Source organism: Larimichthys crocea, chromosome XIII (assembly GCF_000972845.2).
Source record: "Larimichthys crocea isolate SSNF chromosome XIII, L_crocea_2.0, whole genome shotgun sequence".
NCBI classification, from domain to species: Eukaryota; Metazoa; Chordata; class Actinopteri; family Sciaenidae; genus Larimichthys; species Larimichthys crocea.
In genome coordinates, this window is record NC_040023.1 from 9,940,150 (window position 1) to 9,967,742 (window position 27,593).

At 47.9% G+C, this 27,593-nt stretch overlaps 1 protein-coding gene across 1 annotated transcript in view; it reads right to left on the minus strand.

Annotated features, from left to right (window-relative positions):
• Positions 1–388: 388 nt before the first annotated feature.
• erf (Ets2 repressor factor) overlaps positions 389–27,593 on the minus strand; it is a 36,534-nt gene continuing 9,329 nt past the window's right edge. The window contains exons 2-5 of the mRNA XM_010746637.3: positions 12,710–12,944; positions 7,568–7,680; positions 4,856–5,745; positions 389–4,763 (exon numbers count right to left, since the gene is read on the minus strand). Coding sequence (XP_010744939.3) covers positions 4,137–4,763; positions 4,856–5,745; positions 7,568–7,680; positions 12,710–12,944 — 1,865 coding nt within the window. The 3' untranslated portion in view covers positions 389–4,136. The remainder of the gene's footprint in view (positions 4,764–4,855; positions 5,746–7,567; positions 7,681–12,709; positions 12,945–27,593) is intronic.

The window sequence follows — 27,593 nt, forward strand, 5'->3', positions numbered from 1 at the left end:
AGCCTAAGTATCAAATATTTACTTAAATAACTTCACTTATTTCACTCACAGCTGCCACAAAATGGCTTCAAAGAGCGGCAAAGCTGGGAAAAAGAGAGGTCATCTCAGCGCCAATGGACCGGCACCGCGAGGAGGAACCAGCAACAGACTTCAGGACCAATTCAGTCAAGTCTGGTCCACTGGAGAGGACAGAGGAAAATGTTTTGATACATCTAAACTCATCGAGGTCGCAGAAGAAGGCCTACGCATCCTTGGAGAGTCCATGTTAGGATGGCGACCTGCGGAAATCAACCCAACGTTCACGGCAGCTAAACCAGCCACGAGGGACACGAGTCATTCTTCGTTCACACCGTTACCAGACAACCAAAGAAAGACGCAGAGTCTGACGTCCGTTTTTAACCTTTTTTAATGAACCCTGATTATTGTTTAATTACAAATGAAGATGAACAGAGAGAAGAGAAACAGAAGTACAGAAGATGGATCCTCCGTGATAAAAACAAAAACAACAAGTCTCCGTCCCTCCTCTGGAGTGACAGCTCACGGCCGGAGGAGAGACGGAGGCGAGGACAGAGAGAGAGGAGGGGGAGGCAGTTCAAATAATACAATGGTTAAACAGTACAAAGCTCTTTTCTTACAGAATCCTCCAAAATGGAAAAAAATATATATACACAACATCAAAAAAGAAAAAAAGAAAATCTTCCCCTGCTGAATGTCTCGTGGGGACGATGCGACCCTCCTCTTGTCCATCGTAACATGGTTATAAAATCAACATGAGTACAAAATGAAGACGGAGGAGGCCGAGCCGGAGTCAGCTCGTCCAAGTTTTTTATCTGTAAGAGTGCAAACTGGAACAAGAACAGGAATTCATGAAGGAGAAGAAGAAGAGGAGGAGGAGACCGGGCCCATGGCGAGAGGGTACAAAATAATCAAAAAAATGTTAATAATATAATAATTACAAGAGTAACAGTTATATGTCTGAAAAAATACAGAAGAAAAAAATGATAAGAACGTCGATGGATCGCGGGGTGAAAATATCAGTTATTCTCTGTGTGTGTGTGTGTTCACTTTTTTTTATGTTTCGTTTTTGAAGCCACGACAGGTAAAAAGGCAGCACAGGTGTGACAGGTACAGCTCTGCGTGTGTTTTTATTCACCAGAACACGCGTGTAAACCGACGCCCACGTCCGTCCTTTCAAAAAATAAAAATAAAAAAATAAAAAAGGTCCAGTGTGGAGGATTTAGCGCCACCTAGCAGCACGTCTCACCCTCTACAACCAATCATGGAGATAAAACATCGAGATCAGTGTTTGGTTTGTCTGCTCTGGGCTCCCGTAGAAAGAAGACTACGACGGACTCCGTGGAAAAGGATCCGCTCTGTCTGTTGACATTAACAGCTCTTTCTAAGACAACCAAAACACAATTATTGTCATTTTTTGGGAATTATACACTAATGAAAAAACACTAATTAATATTTTCAACTCAGCCGACAGAGACTCTTCAATCTGACACACTGGACCTTTAACACGGCGTGTTTTAGTTTGAAAATCGAGGAATGTGGACGATGTTAACGAGCCAATTATGAGGATAAGGACAGACGTGAAGTTTTTTTTTGTGTGTCCGGTGAAGAAAAATCATTTTAAAATGTTTAAAACAAACACACACACACACACACACACACACACACACACACACACACGGACACGAAACTGGAGCTGGTTGGACAATGTGGACAAGAAACCTGCAACTAAATCATCAGAGACTATGTCTTTTATAAGCTGTGTTTAGTAGTTTTTTATGTGTGTGTGTGTGTGTGTAGATGGCATAACCATAGAAACCACACACACACACACACACACACACAGTAAAAAGAGCGAGTCAGATTATGGGAAGTCCCTCTCTCTCCACTCTGCTGAGGTTTTGTGATGTCATTTCCTCTTCTCTGTGTGTGTGTGTGTGTGTGTGTGTGTGTGTGTTTAAGTATAATAGTGTGTGTGTGTAGTTTCTTTGGTTTGCCGTCTACTCCAGAGAGACTGTGGGGGCGTCTGATGTCACATGTGATGTCATGTTTCCCTTTATTCTAGCCACAGTAAAGCCTCGCTCTAACCAGGATGGCGTGTGTGTGTGTGTGTGTGTGTGTGTGTGTGTGTCACACAGAGCTGCTGCTGCTGCTCGAGTTCACAGTCCACGCTCAAACCAAAGTCCACTCCTATCAGCAGCTGGCGGTCCTGCCCGGCTTCACGCGATGACGCGTCGTATCCGCGTCGGCCAATCAGAGCGAGCCTGCCGTGAACACGAGCGGCTCTGGGTCCAAACAGTTTCGAGGCGGGCGGGGAAAAAAAAAATGTTTACATTAAAAATGAACTTCACCTTTGCCCTGAGGTGGTTAAACCCCGCCCGGCTGCTGCTACTTCTCCAGCAATGTTAAAACAAACACACCCGCTAACAAGGTAAACACAACCTGACCCAGAGCCGGTTTAAAAAAGTTTCTGTCCCCGTCCCGTCACACCCTCCGTCCCCCCCGAACACACGACCAACAACTGAACTTCATATTTTGTACAATATAAATATAAAACTCTGACACCGGCGGCGTTTGTCGCTGCAGCTCGACGGTCGAGAGAAGGCAAGGGTGAGAAGGCAAAGGCTGAATTATAACTGGTAATAATATGCCCGTTAGAATATATACATATCTTTACCATTAAAAATAAGTAGGACTCTCCTGATTTGTATCAAATGACCATATTGAAATATAATATTTGAGTTCAATATATATTTGAATAAAATATATATATGTGTAGATTTACTTATTCTGTATCTCTCTTACAAAAAACAGAAGGCATGGTGGTACTGTGTGTGTGTGTGTGTGTGTGTGTGTGTGTGTGTGTGTGTTGCTGGGGGTTTTTCGTTAAAACTCATGTTGGCTTCTTTTTTTTTCTTCTTTTCTTTTTTTAAAAAGGCACAATCTTATTTTGTTCGTTTTTTTTTTTTAAATGGGCGTTTGAGACTACGTGAATAAAACGTCATAAAAATAAAGTCGCTTCTCGACATCTCAGTGAACGTTTGCCTGAGTTAACCTTGATGCTCGACATTCACCGACGCCGCGCCTCGCTTGGCGGCTGAAAAAAGAAAAAAGATCCGGCGGCGCTTTCCCTCGGAGAGAGAGAGAGGGGTGGTTTTTCTGTACAGTGGGGACGGCGTCCGCCCGCCGTCAGTTCATCGTCGTCGTCCTCTCGTCTCCTGCTAGTTTGATTTAAGATGTACAACTCCACGCTCGCGTCTTTATACACTGTAGTGAATGAGCCGAGGACGAAGAGATGCAGTCCGCTAGTGTCAGCGTCTCTCTCCGGAGCAAGTTTTTGTTTTGTCGCTGTCCTCCGTCTTGTAAATCGACAGAGAGGCACTTCTGTAATCTCTATCAGCTGTTCAAAGTGTTTTTTAGTAACGTTACCAACGCCGAGTACGAGCGAGGAGCGAGGGGGGGGAGAGCTCACCGCCTTCAGGTGGGTGAGAATTCGTCCGATGTGGTTGCTGTACAATTCAGGGCTGGTGCTCTTTGTCGCCCGTTGGTGGGCACTGGCGTGATGCGAGGCGATCCCCGGCTGACTTTATGGCATGAACTGGCACCGTGATGGGCGAGGATGAGATATTAAAGAGAGCGGACTGTCTCTTTGTTAAAAACAGGACAAGACGTCGATATGCAGGCCGAGTTTTTAAGAGTCACTGCTGTGTCGGTGTTTGACAGAGTACCAGGGGCACGGAGGCGCCTCGCCTCGCAGCACATGCGTTAGATGTTTCGTGGTTTCAGGCGGGCCGTAGTGTCGAGCGGCTGCCTGCTGACAGTACTGACACACGTTGGTCTTGTTCTTTACAACATACTGAGCTCGCAGATGTGACATATGTAGGGAAACATGTCGTCTTGTGTTGAGTAATTGAAGGAGTTGTTTGGGCGGTGAGGTCAGTGAAGACAGCTCCTTTAATTATCGCACAGAAAACTGGTTTTCTACATATGAAACATCGACGTTAGAGTGTGTTTACATTGTCAGCTTTCAGTTACCGTCTCCGGGAACGATGAAGTTTGTGGATGAGACTCCGACAGGTGTGTGTGTTTTCTCCGCCCGTCTGTCTCGGTGTGTGTGGAGCTCAGCAGCCAGTGTTTTCCAGAGACAGCTGTGCTGTCGCCCTCTGCAGCTCCGAGCTCGCCCTGCGCTGGGTGGGAGGCGGCGGCAGCATCAACCCCAAAATAACTCCTCTTCCTCCACCGTTCTCCACCGCCCCCGTCCCCCTGCCCTTCTCCTCCGCCTGCTCCTCCTCTCCCTCGGCCCTCACTTTCTTGTCCTCAGCTTCGTCCCTCTCGCCGTCCGCCTCCATCTTCTGGTCCTCGCTCCAGCGGCGTTTGAAGCGGAGCTTGAGCGGGATGCAGCGAGTGCCTCCGGGGCTGATGGGAGCCGCCTGACCCGGCTCGCTCTTCAGGCCCATCAGAGGGAAGGCCAGGCCGCCGCCGCTGCCGCCTCCGCCAATGGGTGGAGTGGCGGGAGTCTTGAAGACCTCCTCGTCGTCTTCGTCCTCGAGGTTGCTGTGAGGAGCGGCGGGGAGGCTGCTCCCGTTGCCGTTGGCTCGGTGATGGTTGTTGAGCTGGTGATGGTGACGAGCTGTCGGGGTGAAGATGTCACCTTCATCGTCCTCGTCATTGTGATGGAGCTCATCTTCCTCGCTGATGTCAGTCACCTCCACCTCTTCTTCGGACTCGATGTCTGATATGGGCTCCACCTGGAGAGGAAGAATTCAACAGAACATTATTGAAGAGTCTGGACACGTGTGTGTGTGTGTGTGTGTGTGTGTGTGTGTGTCAGCAGTCTTACCTTGATCTTGGGAGGCACTGCATTGTTTATCTGCCCGGACCCCGTGAAGGAGGAGGACTGGCTGGAGGAGGGAGCGGCCAATGAGCTCCCAGCTTCTCTCTGTTTGCGGCCAAGCGGCGGCGGCTGCAGCTTGAACTTGAACGGTGACGGATGCTGCTGCTGCTGCTGCTCCTCCCCTCCGCCGCCTCCTCCCGGCTGCTGGCTGAGCGAATGAGAGAGCGGGTGGTGCGGGCCGTGTAGGTGATGCACGGCCGGCTTCTCCAGGGTGGGGCGGTGGGGCTGAGGGATGACGATGTTGGGGTAGTGGAGGAAGGCTCGGGGGCTGAGGTGGTAGTTGTAGACGGACTGGGTGTGGGCCTGCAGGTAGTGCTTCATGTCCTCCGGGTTGAAGGAGAAGTGGGAGCCCATCATTGGAGAGGACAGGGAGGGGGACGGGGTGTAGGACAGGTGAGGGGTCGGGGTCATGGACAAGGCTGGGGACAGAGTTGGAGCCAGGAGACCTCCGGGACCAGGCAGCGGGGAGACGGGGAACGGAGACAGAGGCTCTGGGTGGACTCTGGGGGCGGGCCTGGCGAGCCCTGCTGTGTTGGGGTAGATCCTGAAGAGAGAGTCGTGAGGCAGGCGTGGAGGAAGCAGGCCCCTGTAGACCCTGTCGGGCCCCACGCCTCGCTCGTCGGCCCCCACGGCCTCCTCCAGCTCCGAGTTGGTGGAGGTGCCGTCGCTGCAGTCGCTCACAGACCCGCGGGCCATGCGGCGAGCCACGCTGCTGAACATGCCGGGGCTGCGCAGCTCCTCGCTGGACGAGAGGACCTCTGACGGCGTGGAGGGCGGGAAGCGGAAGTGGGTGCCTCCGCTCGGCACCGGAGGGGCGCTCTGAGGGACTCCACGACCTGCGAGGAGGAGACGACGTTAGGACTCAAACATACAGGGTGGAAATCACTTTTTTCACTTATTGTCAGTGGTTTTTGTTGCCGCTGCAACGATTCGTGGGACGGCATCGTATCCTCTGCTAAAGGAGATAAGAAAGGAAGCACTGAGCCTCCTCTCTTTAACATTCAGAGGATTCAAACAGCTACGTTAACACTTCCGGGTCATTTCACTCAGCTAGAAAGCTGAATATGAATTATTGGACTGCGCCCACAGTATGTTCTTGTCTCTCTGATGGTGTCTGCGTTTTGGTTTGGAGTTTTTTCTGCATCACCACATCGCATCTGAGGTGAGTTTGATGTAATTTAGGTCGCCCGAAGCGATGAAAAGAAGTCTCTGCTGCGGCGTCAGCACAGCGGCTTTTATAGGAACTTTCAGCAGTCTGACTTTGAGGATTATCCAGAGTAACCAGGATGTAGCTTCTGGACGGAGGAGAACGGTTCCATTTTTTATTGCTGCAAGCATCAGAAAAGAAATTCCATTAACACCCCCCCCAAAAAAAAATAAAAAATCTGCGCGGCTCGATAGCACCGGAGCTAAGTGAGAAAATATGTTCGTTTTTTTTCTTCTGCTCTTTTTTTGGACGAAGCAGCACGAGAAAAGGGAAAAGTCACTAATGAGAGAAGGTCACATGTCTCCCATAACTCCAACTATTTTACCCAGAGGGTCACAGGCGCACAGAAAGAAAACACTGGGTTACACAAAGCCACAAATTCCCTTCTCTTTCAACCCCTCCTCCGTCCTCCACCGCCCTCCTCCTCCCGCCTGCCAGGGAGACTGTGGCACTGCAATAAATTCTTGGCATCCGCGCACGTGCCAGAATTAAATATTGGAAAAGTCGCTCTTACTGCCATCACAAACATGGGTTGGGTTCCTCTGTTTTTTCCAGCACCGCCGAGCTTGTGTGTGTGTGTGAGACTGCGACGAGGAGAGAAATCGTGTGTGTGTCGATCTAGTGTGTGCAGATCAATCCAGATTGACGTGGGCATGTGTGTGTGTGTGTGTGTGTGTGTAACCATTGTATGAAACCATCATATCACAACATGTCAGTGTGTGGGCCACATCACACGGAGGCTATAATTAAAGTTTCGTGCTGCACTTATGTCACCCAGTATCCAACGCTCCATATGGGCTGTGTTTACACTGGGTGGCCGGGACCAGAACGAGAGACGACTTCAGAGGAGGGAGGAGAGGGATAAACCGGGACGTGGCACACTGATGTCTTCAAACACACACACACACACACACACAGTTACCAGGCAGATACATGCACACACACTACACCCAAATTTGCAGACAGGATTTGTGCGTCTCCTCGGGTGGGATCTGATTTTTTTCGGGTGGAAATACTCGACGTGAAATATATTAAACGCAGTCCAAGTCTTTACCGATAAAGATTTATCGTTGCTGCCCGCCACACAGAGTGGAAACTCTCTCAGACAATAACATTCGAATGTCTTATATATACACAATCTTTGTGACGCCGACTTCAGAGCTGAAATATCAGTGTATGGAGGAACGCGAACGCCGACTGTGATTGAAACACTTCACCGGAAAGTTTTTACCGTCTGCAAATGAATGGCGAAGTCACAACACGAGACACCTGAAGGCCGTCAGCGCTTTGTTCGTCTCGAGAGTTTGCGCTCGTTGAACGGCTCCTTTTAGTCGAGTTCATTCTTTTCGTTTGGAAGATATCATTCAGTTATTCTCACGGTTATACTCGACATGAGCCCTGAAAATTACAACAAAGACGTGTTAAGACTCTGCATGTGTGTGTGTGCGTACCGGAGCCCATGTCGATGAAGGGGTAGTTGACCAGCACCAGCTTGTTGAAGTTAAACTTGTAGGTGAACCTCTTCCCTTTGGTCTTGTGCAGGATCCTCTTGTTGTAGTAGTATCTGTGGAGAGAGGAAGGACAGCGTTACCTCCTGCTGAGTTACATGCTGGATGACAGCAGCAGCAGCAGCGTGCAGTAAACCTCGGACCGTGGCCGCAGTTTGTTTTCAGCCAGATATCTCAGAGTGTGAAACCGGAGCGAAGCCGTGCAGGAGTTACGCTCATTATGCTCAAACTGTGGGACTGAAATAAGATTTCTCCTCGCAGGCCACAAAACGACTCGGCGCTGCAGCCAGCGATTATCCACAGCGCGGCCGACGTGAATAAACTGTGACAGTTGGCTCATGTGTGGACATTTAGCAACCATGTTGGCTGGTTTGACCGCAGCGTTTAGGGCGGCTGGTCACCGACAGCCAATGAGGTCTACACACTTTCTTCATGCATCCCCACCGACGTGAAGTAATTACTGCAGAGTGTGTGCAGTGAATGAAGACAGAGCTACGTTAGAGGCTGTTAAAATGAAACTTTCGGACTTCATAATGAGCTTGCAGGACAGACGTGAATCATTTTGTGAATGCTACCGCCTACAGACTAACGTTAGGCTGCATTCGGGCAGGATCAGGCCCTGCGGTGAATCACGGTGTGTCTATTAATGTTGAACGGAAGGAAATCACTGTTTACTTCGCCATGGAAGCGGCTTTATAGATGCAGACGCTCGCTCACTCTCATTCACTGTCTGCGTCTCTTAACCGAAGCTCGATTTCTCCCTCGGACACAAACCGATTAAACTTCTTCGTGTCTCTGTTTCTCAGCGTGAATTGTGAGTCAGGCACAGATTTAGAAGCTGCTTCTCGAGGTAAGAGTATCAGAGATTAGATGGTCTCAGTTTCAGAGACATTTCAGGCTGACTGCGGAGGTTTGAGCGGTCTGATCGTCTGATTGGCAGCTCGAATTCACCGCAGACCCAGATCCCGTCTGAATGAAGCCCAAGAGACAAACTCCAGCACTAACAACTCGTCCTATTGTATCCACATAAAGCAGAGAGGCTGTTCTTTAACACTTCCTCCTCTTTAATCATGAATATAAACTTTTGTCTCTACAAAACAACAAAAAAACATTTAACCAGGTCACTAAATTACATTTTCATTTCATTATTTCCAAACAGGAAGCAGACAAGAAGCTTCCTGCATAATTAACAAAACACTACCTGCGTGAGGACACGATTAAACGAGCTGCTCACGATGCGAGCGCACGGCTCGATTCAAAAACTCTCCCTCACTTGAAGGAAGAGAGACGGTCCTTCTGATTCTACCCAGGCGGCTCCATTAACAAGAGTGCATTAGTCATCGTCAATACACAACAGCGATGTCGAGCGGTGAATAGCCGAGCCGCTGACAGCTCATCTAAAAAAGATAAAATGGCTCCCTGTGACTCACCGATAGCCTCGAGACAAAAACCACATTCATGTTTCTTTACAGAAAAACTTCTAAACAGCGGCTCTCTTTCGATCCACGGTGGCCACTTCGTTCTGGGAAATGTAATATGTTATTCATCATTTTCCAGCAGATTCAAGCAGAGAAGAGCTCAGAGGATAAAATTATACACAGAAAGACGGACGGGCTTGAATAGGATGTCGTCAACAGGTCTCATGCTGTCAATAAGTATTTCAGTTTAACCGTTACGTATCCGTCCATCTCACAGGAGGAATAGTTACATATAGAACACGATATAACATATTACACATCAAACACAATAAACCAACATTAAATTCCTTTTTCCCCCCTCAAAATGCTGCTTAACTTCACAAACTCAACACGCTTCACGTCTGCCTCCCCACAGAGCTGCAAAATGATGCGTCACAACATCAAACTACGAGATGAAGCCTGATTATTTTGCACCGTTACAGCCCGAGAAAAGAAAATCGGGTCACACAAATCGGAGCATTAGTCCGTGGAGACAGGAGCTCATCCTGCCCCTCGATAACTCAAAGAGCGAAGGAGCCGACTACTACGCCACCCACACCATCAATGTTACCACCTACATCACATGTAACACAGGAACAAACGCATAAAGGGCAGCGGATACGCAGCAGGCACACACGTAATGACACCTGTCAGTCAAAGCGTCCACGCTCTTAATCCTGCATAACTTTAAGCCTTAATATAATGTGAACAGGTGAGTTGTATATAAATTCACCCTCAGTACAGTTGTCATGAACGGGGAAATTAGCTACAGAGACCAAAACTGTTTTTTGTACCAGGCTGTAAACATGTTTATTTCTGCTGTGAAGTTGGACATTTGGACATGGGGACTTATGGAGACTGACTCACTTCTGGAGCCAGCCTCAAGTGGACGACAAGAGGAACTGCGGTTAAGTATGACGTCTCACGGATGATGAGTGAATTCATGGCTGATGTTCGGCCTTTGAAAACTTTGTACAGGTGTAAGTGGCAACCAGGCGTGCACACAGATAAGACGCGTGAAGTCAAAACAGTTTATACGACGCGCACACACACACACACGTTTGTGAGTGAGTGTTAACAGTATGAGGCCCGTTTGTCAGGGACATAATGTTCAGACGTGTTGATGGATGGATGGCACTTTGAACGGGTGGAGGAAAAAGGCTCGGCACATACATGTGAAAGGAACAAACACACACGCTCCAACAGTATTGAGTCAATACGGGACAGCCGCTCTCGCATGCCGGGCCCAGACTCGCTGCAGGCTCCGCTCCTGCTCTTTGAAGATCATTTCAACTTCCGTCAAATAAACTACAAAGACCCTACGGACTCGACCTCGTGCGTACCGGACACACACGAAGAAGAAGTCGTGCGCGTGAGCACGCGGTCGTGTTTGCTGTACGCATGAGCGAACAAACACGTGTGTAGGAATGCACGCCGACTTCAAAGACGCAGAGGAGCATCAATCAGAGACGTCACATCTAACAGAGAGACTTCAGATTTAATTAACAGCCCTTCATTCATATAAAAGCTCTACAAACCACAGAAAAGACAGCGCAGCGCAAAACAAAGTTCGACTCCAGCTGGTCCTTGATGTAAAATACTAACCGAGACGAGAGAGGATGTGACGGCTGCTGCATCAGATGGACTGTTAATCTCCCGTTAAACCTCCGCGGGCACGCTTCCCTTTTAAAAAAAGGACACAAACCATCGAGTGTACGTGTTTAATTTGGAGATCTAACATTTTGTTGGGTTTCTGCGACACACGACTGGCGTGTTTTAAATAAACAGACCGTGCCAATTCTTCTCCGAGCAGGATCACATAGAAACAGAAGATGAACAAACGTTTATCCCACGTACACTAAACTTTTACCAGCCTTAGTTTGGCTGGTTTGTGTCACGATGTACTTAAATCATTTGGCTAAACGTGAAGTAGCTGTAAAGAAAATAAAAATAAATCAATTCCCCTCTATAGTCAGACGCCAACAGACGTTTATCTGTTGAAGGAACCAACAAACACAAACACTGTAGAAATCACTGCGTCACAGCAGCAACATATTTAACTCTTGTCCTCATACATATACACACAAAACAACTCGTATTTCCAGGTGGTTATACACTAATAAACACATTTCTGCATATTAAATCAGATTTCTGTCGTATTCTGTAAACAGAGCGGCTTCAATCCGACATGCCGGACCTTTAAATTCAGCGTCAACAGACACGTGTTGAAATATATTCACGTGTTGTGTCTTTAAATACGCCGTCACGTCAGTGTAAGTTGAGGATAAAAAGAGGTTTAAAGCAACAAACAAGACGCAGATGGGCTGGAGGAGGGCTGACATATAACAAGGTGTTAAGTGTATGTGTGTGTGTGTACGTGGGTGTGAGTGTGTGTGTGTGTGTGTGTGTGGTGATGAAGCAGTGTAACTAGTCATCACCATGGCAAAGTATAACCCACACCAACCTACAAACACAGGAGGCGACACTGATGACTAGCAGAGCGAGTGTGTGTGTGTGTGTGTGTGTGTGTGTGTGTGTGTGAGATTATGAGCGAACAGACTGGCAGCTAAATAAAACTCCGCAGCATCCCACATGTGCTCCGCGGAGGGTGAAGGTGTGCGTTTCTAAATCTGCCGTCACCCTCGAGTCTGAGCACGCGGCGCAGATGTACGTCCGCACAAAAACACCTAATTCCTTTTGTCTTACACAAACTCGCCGCCGCCGCCGCAATTAGGCGCCACGTTTAGCCCGGAGCGAGTCTGAGAAATAAGAGAACGAGAAGCTCAAACTCAAGCAAAACTAATGAAGCAGATGAAGCTGGACGTTCCTGTGAATCGTTATTTAACCGTGAAGCGAAGCTTGGGAAGATAAGTGGCAGCATCTTTTCCAAATTTAAAAAGTCGTGCAACTCGACAGAATCTAAATATGGAAGAGAGGTCGCGGCGAAGAAACGAGACGGAAGCTTTCATCAGCACGTCTCCTCGTTCTATTCTTCACCTTCTTCTTCACTTTCTTTTTTTTGCACCTTTCAGACAGAAACAGAACGGGCCGGCGATAACGGAGAAGAAACATTGTTCCAATTGTGGCGAGTGTGTGAATGACGTGTGATCCGTTTAAGAAAAGACAGAAATCCATCCCGCACGCTTCGATGAGTTCACCTGGAGTTCAGGAACAACATGATTCCAGTTCCTGTAACTTTAGAGCCGCTCGTCTGCGCTCGCTGCCGTCATCCGACTCCTCTGCTGTCGATGCCTACCGCGAACACGTGACCCAAATATAAAGTGAAATATTGGCATCAGTCGAGACGGAGCCTCGCTGAGGCAGTAACCGTTAGGACCGCAGCACGACGGTGTTCGTATCACTTCCACAACTTTCAATCAGAGTCGAGGGAAGACTTTATCGCTACTGAAGGAATGCATTACACACCTGAGTGCCTGTGAGCAGGTGATTGACAGTCTGGGGTGGGCACGTGTTTAGTTTGTGCGACATTTAGCTCGTTAATGTCGACGAAAGAAAGCAAATAAATAAAGTTTGAACATGCTCCAGGGGCTGATGAGCATGAGCGACGTCACCCACAGGTTTCCGCCGCCCGGCGGATCTAAATATCGGTTAAAGTAGGCGGTCTCACCTTAGCGCTCGGCTGAGCTTGTCGTAGTTCATCTGCGGTTTACACTTCCTGGCCCCCCACAGGCGGGCCACCTCGTCCGGGTCCTTGATGACAAACTCCCCGTAGTCCCCCTGCCAGGCGATGACATCGTGGTACTCCTCTTTCCTCAGCAGCTCCAAGATGAAGTGCCACAGCTGGATCTGTCTGGAGCCCGGGCTCGACTCGGGCTTGTAGGCCCAATCCGGGAAGGCAAACCCTGAGGAGAGAGAAGAGAGGGGGTGTTCAGCTGGATAATCATGAACAGAGGCTGGATTCAAAGACAGGATGGACACAACAAGAAAAATCTGTGTTTTTCCTCTTTAAAGCCCGTCTAGTCTTTGTGTTTGTCTCACGTTGTGGGCTCGCTGCGTGTAATAAACCATTATCCTCCTGTAAAGTTGTTAATTCTACTCGACTGCGGCCGCTCCGGTTTCAAGGTCAGCAACACAATAAGCGACAAACGCTCGTGTTTATGGCTAATAATAGTCACGACTCTGTGTGTGTGTCTGTGTGTGTGTGTGTGTGTGTGTGGTGATTTCTCGGTACTAAAAGACATATTGCGAAGGGAAAAAACAGTCAATTGGCCTCTGCATGTTTTGTTGTTTGAAGGTTGTTTTTTGTTTCCCTGGAGATGCGTTCTAATTTTCTATAAACCACAGAGAGAATACAGGAGGGATGCTGAACGTCCTGGACACATTTCGGTCTGTGTGACTTTGCCGCCAGAGCCGATCTCGTGCCTCTAGAGGGAAAAAGCTGGTGACGATCACTTCGGCTAAAATCTGTTTCCCACAGACGCACAGTCATATCAAAGCTCGGCTGCTATCGCCATCAAAGCTGCAAAAATCAGCACTGTTATAACAGATTAACAGGCCTTGGAGATACGTGCAGACAAAATATAAGCTGTGGTTTTATAACTACTATCAGGACACACACTGAACGCGAGCACACGCACACACACACTATTACCCGACAGTTAAAGTAAAGTAAAGTATAGGCTTCGAGTTGTAAAGCAGTGGGTGGCAGTAAAAGACTCAACACCACTTCAACACAAGGCCAGGCTGAAAGGCTGCATAGCAAAGATGGTGACACACACACACACACACAGACACACACACACACACACCTCATTAGGACCAGATGTGCCTTGGCAATCAGGCTGAGAAAGCTGAGGGTGGGAAACATATGGCCACAATATAACAATGCAGAATTTTGTGCGTGTTTGCGTTTATGTAACTGTAAAGAAACACGCTCTCCTAAATACCGAGGTTACAATCAGTTTCCCACACTCTACAAAGTCAGTCATATCTACAGCGACGACAGTGAACTGTTAACAACGATACAGCCAAGGCCGACACACTAACGCCGGCGTGGCCTGTTGACCGGAGTTGTAATGGCAGCACATGACGGCATGATATAATATTCAAAGTTGTTGCATCACGCTGTAAGCGATCCGTCTAATGTGTCCGTGTGCAGGCGCACCGATCGGACACGTTACACGGGGGAACTGTTTCATTTTTTTTCCCCCAGCACTTTATTGCCATGTCAACGTTTGATAGGAAACCGCTCTGAGGCAGCTCCATAAAAATAAAAAATAAAAAAAGCAGACAACCACGCAAAAAGAAAGAACAAAAGAACAGATGAAGAACAGACAACGGGACATTAAACAGAAAACAGAGGAGTTGTTAAAGTTGAAGACACACCTGGCAACGAAATCCTCGGGTAAAGTAAACTGTATCTAGACATGGTGCCCAGATGGTAATTAAATCAATTATGATTTTTCCGTTGACACAACATGCTCTCGTTGTCTGCACTGTGTGCTTGTTGGGATTAAATCCATTTATGAAGAGGCGGGAGAGAGTAAATGAAACGTAAAATAGCAGGTGCCGGTTTATTTAGGCAATAATACACGAGAGGGCGTGCTTTAACGCCGTTATTGGTACGACAGGGATGCGGTCTGCAAGCATCGCTGAAGTCACACGACAATAACCTCCGTTTCCATGGAAACACATCTGACTAACACCTGGAAAACACCAGTTTACTACTCCAGCAAGTAGTCCGAGCCTTAGTGACGGCCTAGCAACAGAGACGAGGACTAGTCCTAATGTCGATGAGCTTCCTAGAGATCGTTTCCAAACTGAATAAATATAAACATATAAGCACTAAACTGTGTTGTAGGTTCAGTCTTGCAGATATCTGCTGACAAAGATTTTGAACTCCACTTTTATTTTTAAGACAATAACGCCAAGACAACTCCGCAGCTGGTGGAGGATCCAAACATTTCTAATAACTCCACAACGATGAGTCCAAAAGTCAAAATATAACGAGTAAAGATAATTTCTAAAATGATATAATAAACAAACATCAACTACAGTCCACATTATTTCACATTTAGTCTTTAAAAAACATTTTCTTTGCTCTCACTCAACAGTCTGAATACAAACGAGCTACACACACCTGTATTAACGAGGTATACACAGCTGTATTAATGAGGTATTCACACCTGTATTAACCAGGTACGCACAGCTGTATTAACGAGGTACACACAGCTGTATTAACGAGGTATACACACCGGTATTAACGAGGTATACACAGCTGTAATAACGAGGTATGCACAGCTGTATTAACGAGGTATACACACCGGTATTATCGAGGTATACACAGCTGTATTAACGAGGTATACACACCGGTATTAACGAGGTATACACAGCTGTATTAACGAGACGACTAACGGCTCCATAAAACAGAATATTCATTAAAGAAAGAAGAAATTTGAAATTCTACTTTCGTAAAGTTGACCTGCAGTGTATTTATTCATATTTGTTTACATGTTTTATATTTTCAGGATGTGGGAGAAATATACATCGTGCTGATTTGAGAACTTTCTAAAATGTCTAGTCGACCAATCAGATTGCTCGGTGGGAGCTACATGACGGGGCATACCTGATATTTCCTTTACAGCATGAGATCTGTTTTACAGTGTTTTTGTCTAACAGCTGTCCCGCAGGTCATTTCAAACCGCTGCAGCACTGTTTGTAACTGTGGCTCGACAAAAAGGCGCCGCAGCTGGTGGGAACGGATCATACCGGCCTCTTTCTGTGAAGGTGAGTGGATGACAAACTCCAGAGTGAGTCACGACATTCCTACCTTGCCTACCTGGGTGGTGCTTCGGTAACTCTCTCTTTGAATTGTCACGAGCTGCGTTGACAAATAGCTGAGTTTGCTGATGTCAATCACGGCGCGCTGATACGTTCGGCCTGTCTTAACACGCGTTTCCTCTTATCCAGATACAGATCACGTTTTAATAGCAGGTGTAAATGGAGTCCAAGAGAGTCGTGGAAAAACTGAAACCAAAGTCCAATATCAGGTGTGCAAAGTCTGAGAATGCTGTTAATCCATAGGAGGAGTCGTGGAGGAAGTGGAGGCAGCAGTAGCTCAACAAGTTTGAAGCCGCTCATGCAGAGACACAGAGAGAGCCACAAAAACGCTTTTCTAACACGCAGAAGGTTTAAAAAGTAAAACTCAAGTGACTGAACACTGCTTCATTTATGCAGCGTCCACATCGTCACACGAGTTTACACTTAGCGAGCGACCCAACTCCAAGAACTGCACGGGAAAGTCGCCTCTGACATTGCTGCAAGCTCCTTTCTGGCTGAACAATGGAGACACACACACACACACACACACACACACACACACACACACAGTTGAGTAACAAGTTGTTTTTCCCCTTTAGGACACACTTAAGAGATTCAAGCTGTGACGTTTTATTGTCCAACAGACAACAACTTTTGCAAGAATTCCAGCGGAGCACAGTTGCATCCTTCCTCGTCTCGGCTTTCTTTTCCCATTTTTCAAAACTCTCAGCAGCAAACGGTGAAAAATACTGATCACTGAATTCATGGGAATGTTTTTAGTGGAAGCTACGAGGTGACCGTTAAAACTGGATGACTGAGGACGTCATGTTGTTCTTCTTCTCATCTTCTGGACCAAAACTAATGGATTAATTTAGAAAATGATCGACAATCATCAATTTCAAGGTGGTATTGGAGATGTTCTGATGTTATAAACGGGCATCTGTAACTAAAGTTCTGATTTCAAGCTACAGAATTAAAATTGTCTGTGGTTTCTATTGGTGAGTCTGAGCTGGGAAATGTGCTTCTTGTGGACGGATTATACTCGTTAAGAACACTGAACTTTGAAGGTCGCTTCTCAGAATCGACTGCATCACTGACGGCCTCGTCTCGGACGAAGAGGACTCTGGGTTTTATTTCATGACGGGTCCAAAAGAAGAAAAGAAGAAAACACGCTGCGAGGCCTCACCCAGAGAGATACAGCGAATATTAGCTACATGTAGATAAATACTGTCGGGTCCTGCAGTGTGTGCATTTGCTGCACTCAGGCTTAGATGATCTCTTTAGTTTTCACGTCTTAACGCTCATAAAAACTTACAAAAGTTGATATTAAGGAGCAGAAAAACTGAAAAACAGAGCCATTCCTGATGACTAATAAACCACATGCTGCTACCCGATCCCCTATGGCGCTCGGAGAGCGAGCCAGAAGACAGACAAGCTGCCTGTGATAGTTGATAATAGCCATTTGAAGGCAGATTACTAATGGGGGTACGAACATATGATTCACACGCCAGACAATAAGGCTCTTGTCGCTGGGGGACAGGTTAGGCGTTGTGACACAGACGCAACACACGGCTGTATAATCGGGGTGCAGGCAAAAAACACATGTGCACACACACACACACACACACACACACACACACACTCAGCAGAGTGGATTAAATCAAAGTGGGCGAGCTAATATCTCTCACACACACACACAGAGTACACAGACACACAGCACAGGTTAGTGGGGAGAGGTAAGTGGGTTCATGCGTGGGTGCACAGAGCACACAGACAAAGAACACAGGAATAGCAACCATGCCCACTGCGTGTGTGTGTGTGTGTGTGTGTGTGTGTGTGTGGTGCAGATGTCCCTGCTGACTCATAGCTTGTTCGTTCGTCGTTCAGCTTTCACAGATTCCGCCTTTCTTTCTCCCCCTCAACACCGCCGCCATCGCTCCCTCGCTGTTCGCTCGCTCTCTTTTCTTTCTTTTCTCTTTCATTCGGTCCCTCCCTCGCTCAGCCTCTCCTAAGACACACCGTCTCCTAGCAACAAAAGCTTTTTAGCTCTAAAAATAAAAAACGGGCCGAGTCACGACAGACAAGACAAAATATGATTCAATTACACAAAAGAGCCAAAAAAGAGTTTAGAGAGTTTTCTTGGGCGCGGATCCAGAGAGCCGCAGTGTGAGGGTGTGATCCGTCTAAAAAGGCGGGAGACCTCTCGGCTGCGGCGCGGGTGATCCGTCTAAAAAGGCGGGAGACCTCTCGGCTGCGGCGCGGGATTCGCTGTCACGGCGTGTTGACGCGGGACAGGACGCGGCGGCCTGTCTCGTAAGCGCCATCCGGACGCTTGCTTGTCTTTTTCATTTGACGTTGATAGAGAAGACAGACAGCTGATGGTGACAGATGCACAACTGTGTGTCCAGTTGGACGTGCATCTGCTGCAGCCGCAGACAGAAAGAAACAAAGCGGGACAACGACGGCAAAAGAGCAGAACGAGCGAACAAACGGAAACTTTGTTTCTGCATCAGAACAACAAGAAACCTCTGATGTTCAGCGATCTCGTCCTTCATGCAGAGAGGACGGGACGCCGGCCTCGTTAAGCCTGATTTCTATGATCTGATTTTCTGACATTAAGATCAGCTGCATGAAATCTCTACAATTTCCTGGCTCTCTCCAACTACCGGCTTCTCTAACACGAGCCTCCGTTTGTGAATCACTTCTGCTAACTGTTCAAACATGACAGGGCTGTTATCGAGGTAGCCGCAAAGCTTGCATGATATTCGGCGTCTGGCACGTGAGACCCGGCGACGCGGGAATTTAAATATAAACGTATGAGGCGAGATATTTCTGAGTCTGGCGTCGAGGGAGAGCGGTTCCCTATTTCTGGGGTTGGACCGATTTCTAACCATTTAAAGCAAAACGCAGACATTTTGGGGTCCTACTCAAACCGTGGGCTTTGGGTTACTGGCTCCAGCTACTTGAGATTAGTCGAGAGAAACCTGACAATGCAAAAGCAAACGAACCCGAAGCCCTTTGTGCTATCTGGCAAGCGGCGCTCCAGACAGGAAGAATTTCTGATTGTCAGGCGGAGGTGAAACACACCATTTCAGGCCTCATTGGATTCTATATATAGCAAAGTACAGGGCAGAAAAACTCATTTACTATTAGCCTGCAGTCCCGAGCCACCTGTGTTCTCCTTTCCAAGAGAAACACGGGATCCGTGCAGCCTCGGCCGGTGGGTGAGGGGCGTTCAACACGCAGGTCTGCTTTTCTTAGGGACCCTGACGTCACCGCAGTTGGAATAGTGCTCGTAATAACCGATAGCCATCGTTGGGGTATTGTCCAGAGCGGCTGCAGCCGCTGAGACTAAACACAAACCCTCTTTACGTCCCCCCCCCCCAACAAGCTCCTTTGACATGCTGTTCCATCTATCCATCTATCCCCCCGTTTATTTTTCCCTCCCTTCCTCCCATTCTTTGGTGGCTCTATATTTAGCTGTTGGAAAGGTCGGTGTGTCTGTCTGCAGGGTAATGATTCAGGGGCAAGCAGAGCGACGCACAGACGTAGCAGGCCCGGTTTAAATGGGCGGGGGGGCTGCCTGGCTGGCTACTGAAATCTGGATGGTGTTTTTTTAAATCAGGGATGGGATCAGGACAACACAGAAAAGCAGGAAATAAATGGGTACAGAGCAGGAAGAGGGGAATCTCCGCTGGGCGTGAAACAGTACTGGCATGTGCAGAAAGTCGAACTCACAAATAAAAAACAAACGGAAAAAAGCGGCGAAAGTTTCCGACCTCACGTGAACATTTAATGCAAAATTTGTCTCTAGGGATGGTCGGTAGTGTAGTGGGTTAAGCGGCCGCCCCGTGTGTGGAGGCTATAGTCCTCGCTGCAGCTGGCCCCGGTTCGAATCCCGCCCCGTGCTTCCTGTCTATCTTCAGCTGTCCTATCAATAAAGGCATAAAAGACCAAAAAATTGTCTCTAAAACTTCAGAGGAGGTCGAACTCGTCGTCTGGGTTTCCGTCTTTGTCAACTACCCGTCTACAACGCCGGGATCACAACAGACAATCTAACAGCGCTTTATCGAGGAGTCCTGAGCCTCAAAGTACTGTTTAAAGAGCCTGTGCTCCTCATTGAGCTGATCTCATAATTACCCTTAAAGGATGGGGAGTTTAGAACCGAGGAGCCAGCGGCTTAAAAGGAGAAGGAGGAGGAGTCAAGAGAAGGAGACAGGACGGGACGAACGAGGAGGAAGTCGAGTGGAAAGGCAGAAAAGTGGAAGAGCGGGTCAGGAGGAGAAAAAAGAAAAGTGATCCAGCAGAGATCAAACGGGAAAAGGAGGACGGATGTCTGCAGGTGCGTGGCGTGAACCCTCACCTCGGGTCTCACATGATGCCATTACATAAGACAGACAGACAGGCGGACAGACTGGGAGAGGAAGGACGAGAGACAGATGAAGACAAACATACAGACTTACTTTGTTAGAGACATGAGACACTGAAATTCATGTTTGAGACTCGGGAAGCACTGAACCTGAACATGAGGGGAAGATCCTGTTTCTTCAGCCGGGCCACAGAGTTATAAAGCTGAATTAAAAAGGACAAATTCTACCAAATCTGGAATAAATGGATCGATTTTAAAACACTTACACACTTAAAAAGTTTTCTCTCCTTGATGTGAATCACAGAAATGTGAACTCTCTTTATTGTACAGACTGAAGCAGAATGAAGAATGAGGGCTGAGAGATCTGTTGTGTGTACGTGCATATGAACGTGTATGTACGTAGGAATATTTCACTTGCACGTTCGCTCAAACGCTGAGTGAGGCCGGAGGAAAAGAGGAACCAGGTGTGTTTTCAAATGGAGGAACTAAGAAGTGAATGACAGAAAAAACTTTAAATATGATCATCGTTTTTTAAAAAACGGAGGGGAGACGATTCGCTTTTAACGACTTTGGATTTGCGCAGATGATGTGGAACACCAGGTGTGTTGGCGCGGTCCGAGCATCAATGGAGCGACGCCGTAATGCTTCTCTCGGGGGATGATGTGGGTGCTTTCCATCTTCCACTGCGAGCGACGCTTCCCGTAGACTGCGAGCGCTCCAAGCTAAACAAAGCCTCGCCGTTCGGGACGAGCAGCTTCGGAGCGCAGACAGCTGCGCCGCAGAAGAAGAGTTAGGGCGCTGCAGAAAGTCAAAAAAGGAGGAGGAGGACGGCAGCGACGCTTTATGCACTTAAAGTCCGAAGGCTTTCGCTGCCGTGGCCACAACTGAGACAGCTAAGCCACTCTAATCTGTGACACAGCGGCCGCCCGAACCTCGCCAGACAGAAACCTGTCACGTCCTGAGAACTCCACGGCACCTCAGAGGCAGCCAAGGCTGTGATTAAGCCTGGCTGGCTCGGTGTGTGTGTGTCACTTATTATACTCCAACATGAGGGGAAGCTCCTGCTCCATTCAGCCCCCACGGTTATATCGCTGAATTAAAGGTGCCTGAATGAGAATAATCACCTGGTCACAAAACATATTGAAGGGAAGGCAGCCAATCACAGGAGACGATTATCTCTGTGTTAATGAGAAACAAAGCGAACGATCACATCGGCGATGATCTCAGCGCTCAAACTTCTATCTGCTAATCTGCAGCAGACGAGCCGAGGATGGAGACTTATCATCTGCAGGCCGACGGAGAGGAAGAAGAACACATGCATGCATGTACGCACACGTGCTCGGGGACTCGTCTGAGCATGTTTGCCTCCGAGAAAATGACAACCCGGCTGTAACGAGCTCCTGGCTACCTGACTGCCTCGCTACAGACTTCACAGCTTGCTTCCTATTGTCAGGGCAGAGTTAGGCTGGAAGGAGATGACAAACAGGAAAGGAGACGGAAGCAAAGACAGACTGAGATTTGACTCCGTTGTTTCTACGCCGAGGCAGCACTGACTCGCTTCATCTGTCGCACAGCAACACACAAGCAAACTTGTATTTTCAGACAGGATCCGGCCTTGTGGGGTCGTCCGTTTTACGTGGAACAACGCAACGACCACCGACGGAAAAACGCAGCGCGGCGTCACGACACTCGAATGTGACTCGCAATCTATGTTACAAAATCAAGACATGAAGAAGTTTGTTTGGTTTGAGAGCAAGCAGTGGTCGAATGACACAGCCAGTGAATGAGAGTGAGCGAGCGCCGGCTCATCAGATAAATAAAAAGTGACTTCCTGATGGTTTCACAGCGGTTACAACACAAACAAAAACAACAACGCCAGCCCTCATCATCCTCTGCGGTGTTTCCCGAACGCACGCACCCTGCAGAAGTCGACCGACGCTCGGCCTAACGAACAAACCCACCGTGCTGATTAACAACATCGTCATGACGTCGTCGGAGGAAGAGTGAATCTGTTCACATGAGGGGAAATCGATGAAATCTCTTTTACCACAAACACACGAAGACTGAGTTATAAAAATCAGACAGAGATAAACTTTGTCGTTATCCTCGTAGAATAAGCCGAGTTAACGCGACTCCTAAGTGAAGCTGTCAGAGAGCGACGGAGGGAGGACGGCGTGGAGCTGGAGTGATTTACAGAGCGGCGTTGTAGTGGAGGAGACTTCAGAGCCGGAGAGAGGCAGAAGACAAATATCTGCGTTTAAATCTGGCTTCTGTGTTGTGGTTTGGTCACCACACTACTTTCATTTTCCTCCAGCACACACACACACAAAATGAAATTTTGGTGACTTCAGCTGTTGGACTGAGCCATGTGAACAGCATACATGCACACACACACATACACACACACACACACACACACACACACACACACACACACACACACACACGCACACACACACACACACACACACGTGTCACCGCAGCCCAGAATAGGCCCGCAGCTCCAAATCCAGAGAGCTGGATGAGTGACTCATTCTCGTACTCCCTGCCAATCAAGTTTCATCTCCTCCTCTCCTCCTCTCGCCTCCTGCCTCCCCCCGACCCTCCCCTCCTTTCCCATAATGCCTTCCCTTTCCTCTCAGCATCTTTCCACACAGACAAAGAGGCTCCACCGTTGATTACAACTAGCGTGACGACCAGCACGACGACGCTCAGAGGTTTAACGTCAGCGCCTGAATCGTATCTCAACGCTCCTGACGCTGTAAAACTTCAGACGGGAGTCGAGCGGAGCAACCACACGGTGACTTTTATTATCGGAGTATGTCGAGAGCAAATACCACGCAGGAATGTGCATATTTGTGCACTGAACTCTCTCGGCTCTGAACACTCGAGTCACTTTTATTTATAGTGTGTAGTTCAAAATCACAAATTTGCCTCAGGGTCTTTTTTTTTTTTTACAATCTGCACGACAGATGACGACCTCCATCCTCCAAGTGTGTCAGATTCAGGAGCTAGAACTGTGTAGCATCACCTGGATTTTCAAAATAAAATACCCTGTGCAGACTACTGGTCGTAAAAACAGACAAAAGCTGACTACACAGCATATTTACACATGTAGAAGCATTTTTAAAAGCACATAAACCAAAGAAAATGACAAATCTGAGCATGTAAACGCTTCTGAAATGCCCGGTGAGGTTTTCGGGGTGAGGCGATGTCTGTGAAATCTGCAACTGCATCAACTAGACGCCGCTAAATCCAAAAACATTGGGTCCTTCAAAGAGTTAAACGTGATGCTGTGAGGAGACGCTGATTAGGAATGATGAGACGTGATTCATTTAATTTTCTTGAGAGCTCCTGCTAATTTGATACATAAAACATAATCGTGATGATTTAAAATCTGTATTCTCTGAATATCTGAATGTGGAACACCTCGCGAGACTCCACTCCAATTAGAGATCTCCACATTTCCCATGATACTTAACACGTCTGCAGACGGCCGTGGGCTGAACACGCAGTGAAAAAGCAATCAAAACAGAAAGTGGAGCTTTCCTCTAATTGGAAGACGTCTCGGGGCAGTGCGGAGACGTTTGTCGGTGGTGAAATCGTCTTTTTCTGCCGCCTCTGGTATGAATTCTCTCTCTGCGGTTGTTGCATGAAGTGTTGAGTTTAGAGGCTTGGACTACTGACACGAAGCCTGACGGTTATGTTGATATTTTAGATCGCTGCATCGTGTTTTATGCGCGGCGCCACGTTGTCTGCGTACATACAAAAGAAGGCACGCCACCAACGGCTGCTTTAAAAGTGTTTAAGGTCTTCTTCCTCTGCCAGCATATTGTGGAGCCTAGGTGTTTCCTGATCACTGTCTGTAATTTCACTAGCGAGGAATTCAGTCTTGGAGCAGAAATACAGGCCTGGCCTCAGACAAGTGCTGGTTACTCCGTTATCTCTGCACTGTCATTTGTAAAGGACAGAGCAGCCGAAACTCCTCAGTCCAAAGAATGTCCTCATCACCCTCGCTCGGGCCTGCACGCTCGCTTCGATATCTCTCTCTAAGTATTTATGATCGAATCTGTGTCAGCTCCGTGACCGTCGACAACCCTCCACGGCAGGGCAGATGAAAGGACGGAGGAGGTCAAGTGGAACGGCGGCTCGCTTCACCGAGCAGATAAGCGAGGACAGCTATCTCTGAAAACACTGACAGGATGCAGGCTTTCCGGCTTCTTCACATGAGAAACGTTTAAGAAGCTCCGTCCGAACCCGTTTTCACATCAGACTCCCGAGTGAAGCTTTCGTTTGTGTAATGCTGTTCTGCATTTTTTTTGTCAGAGTCGGCCCTTGGAGGCTCCTTTTTGGAGGCTTTATGAGTCAAACCAAGGCTGGAGAGAGAGAGACAGAAGGGGTCGAGGTGGATCTGTGTTTGTCTGTGGTGTTTTTGGCTGGAGTCATCCCTCACTACAGAGTTGCAAGCTGTGCTGTTGTGTTATGGCTATTATCTGTGATTCGTGGAGGGGGCCCGGCTGGTTTGGCGTCATTTCTGCACCAGAAGGATCGAAGCTGAACCGACTTCGACTCACTGCAGCAGGAATAAGGGGGACAGACTAGGTGTGGTCCTGATATTACTGCCCACATCACCGCTGCCACTGCCAGTCCTAAAGTAGTTACAACAAAGTTGCTGTCAGAGCAAAAAATATCCCACCAACGCCATATGTTTTTCAGGGAGTCAGTTTGAGCTGAGAGGAGTGGTTGGAGTCGGCCTGCCAGGTTATGTTCTGGCAATTAGAAAGACCTACAGGAGGTGGCAACAGCTCGTTCTTCACAATTAACCGGAGCATTGACATGCACTCCAAATGCGAAACTGTGGCATTCACTGGCAACGTGTGCTCTAACCAGTGGAAAATCCCAGCAGCAGCATGAGGGGGAAAAAGTCGATGTAGAAACCAGTTGTAAAATTATTTGGATGCCTTTTTTTTTTTTTTCAAAAGAGACCACCATAAGAGCCGGCGAGCGGGAAACCGAGCCAACAGGTTGCAGAGAGAAAAAAACAGCCCAGTTTGAGGTTTTGTGTGGTTGTTTGGACTGCGTCGATCCAGCCCAGACTTTTTTTTTCCCCTGCCTGTACACTTGTTGGCGTTTGCACCTGCATTTTTAATCCCACACTGCTCGATCTGAAAGAATCCCTAATTCTACGGACCGACCGCTCTCGGAGAAAGTCAAAGCCACGAGCACGATTGAACCCGATGGACGTTTTTTGTCTGTGTGCTGTGGCGCCTGTCGACACTGTGCTAGATTGTATTATTTGTACACCCAGACACCAGTGAAGGTGTAAAGAATGGACAGAGCAGAGTGATGGTTTCCAAAAAGTAGGTTCCCGGCTAATCTAAATATCGGCAAAGACACGGATCATGAGGGCGCTGAGCCATGAAGGTCGCTGCTTCATGCTACATACGTGTCCTCATGCTTCCCTCAGCTGTTTACACTCTCAGACTTTGTAATCAGTTTTTGGACACGGACATGGCGTCAAAGTTCCTAAAAGAATTTTACAAGAATGCCATGTGCTGAAGCCTCCAGCGTCGATGTGGCTGCAGGCCAAGAGTTGAAAGGAAAGATCATTACTCGTAGCGTCCTCGCCACCAAAGTAATTAAAGCCAAAGCCAACGCACACTGGCTCTGAAGACACATTTCTTATATCATAGAAGGACGGTTTCCTGCCGACTGCTCGTGTTTAAACGCTTTAGATGAAAGTAAAGGTGAGTGACTAATGTTACTGTCATGCCTTCTGTGGATGGATTCAGCAGAGCGCCGTCTTTCCTGTCTGCTGTTGGAACCCTGTTTTCTCTCTCGTGGCTGTCACAACACGTCCTGCTACTCTGTGGCTGTCTCCTGTGTGGTGTGTTTGTGCCTGATGTTACTCTGCGTTCTGGTGTGTGTTCATACCTGAAATATGTGAGAGGGTGTCTTGGCAAAGACGAGTTTTCTTAAAGAAAAAAACAAACTCACACCCCAAACCTCACGAGCATCACGTTGTAGGTCTATGAGATTAAGATAACTCGTCCTGATAGAGTGCAGGGACGAGTGTGACCTCTAATCAAATCACTCCACAGCAGGTAAACGTTTAAACCGGCTTCCAGCGAGGTCAAAGGGAAGTAGGTTGGTTAGCTGCTCAAAGGTAGGCCATAAATTACATTAGTGATAAGAACGGCACCATTTGATCAGGTCAGCGCCGGCAGACAGCCGTAAAGTTTTCTCTGTTTCTTGTCGTCTGTCCTTTTTCTTATCGCTCACGAACAACTTAAGGCGGAAACGTTTCGTAACGACGCGGCGAGCGAGCCGGTGAAAGACGTGATGTGAACGCGAAAGAATGTCCCGTCGAACGAGAGCGTCGCTCTCCATGTTGAATTTGTTAGTTGTAAAAAAAAAGCAGCTCAGCCCTCGTTCATCCGTGAACTCGTCAGCGGGAGGTTCGTGGCCCCCGTTTGCCGTCCCTCTGTTTTGCTTGTTTGAACGCCCCCCCGAGCCGGTGGCAGTGACGGATGAGTCGGCTCTGTGTTTTATTGAAACGTGAAGTCGGTTCAGACACTCACTCACTCATCTCACCCACTCACTTTATAGGGGGCCTGGACCCCGGACCCCCCACATGCCATGAAAATGGGTGAGTCTGTCTTGCATTAACAACACACACACACACAACACACACACACACACACATACATATATAGACACACTCTTTTAATTTTCCACTACAGCTCGTGAGCGTGGCTTGCTCATTTGGGCTGCCATCTCCTGCGGTGACGCCGTCGTGCCTCTGTCTTAATGTTTTTACACAGGGAGCGAGCCACTCAGTCTAGAGACTCGAAGATCCAGCTTTAATGCAAAAGACTGAGGAATTAAGACTGCGGGTGGCTCTGCCAACGAGGAAAGGCTGACTAAACGCACCCAGACATCACACATGTACAAAAGTCCCCTCGCGGGCTGTTTTACATTTGAGGAATTTCACGGACACACACTCATCCTCTGCGAATTATTGTTCTATAAGCTGCGAGCGGCAGATCAGCAACATTAGGAGCCGGCGTTGGAGAGAGTGGCAGCTCACGACCGCAGCGTTTCTGCTGCAATAACAAATATCATGTTCGAGCCGAAGGGAAAAATGTGACAACTTCAGCTTCGGAGTTTGTGATCGTACGAGGTGTAAAACTGGTTTGAGCTCTTCCAGTTTGAGTCTCCAACAATCCTCACAGAGAGAGAGAGGTCATCAATATGAGACATAAACGGAGAGCACAGACAGAAGTATTGTGTTTCTTGAGCCTGATCCGTGTGACCGATCCACACACAGTTTCTTTTTCGGCTAATCCTCAAATTTAGGTTT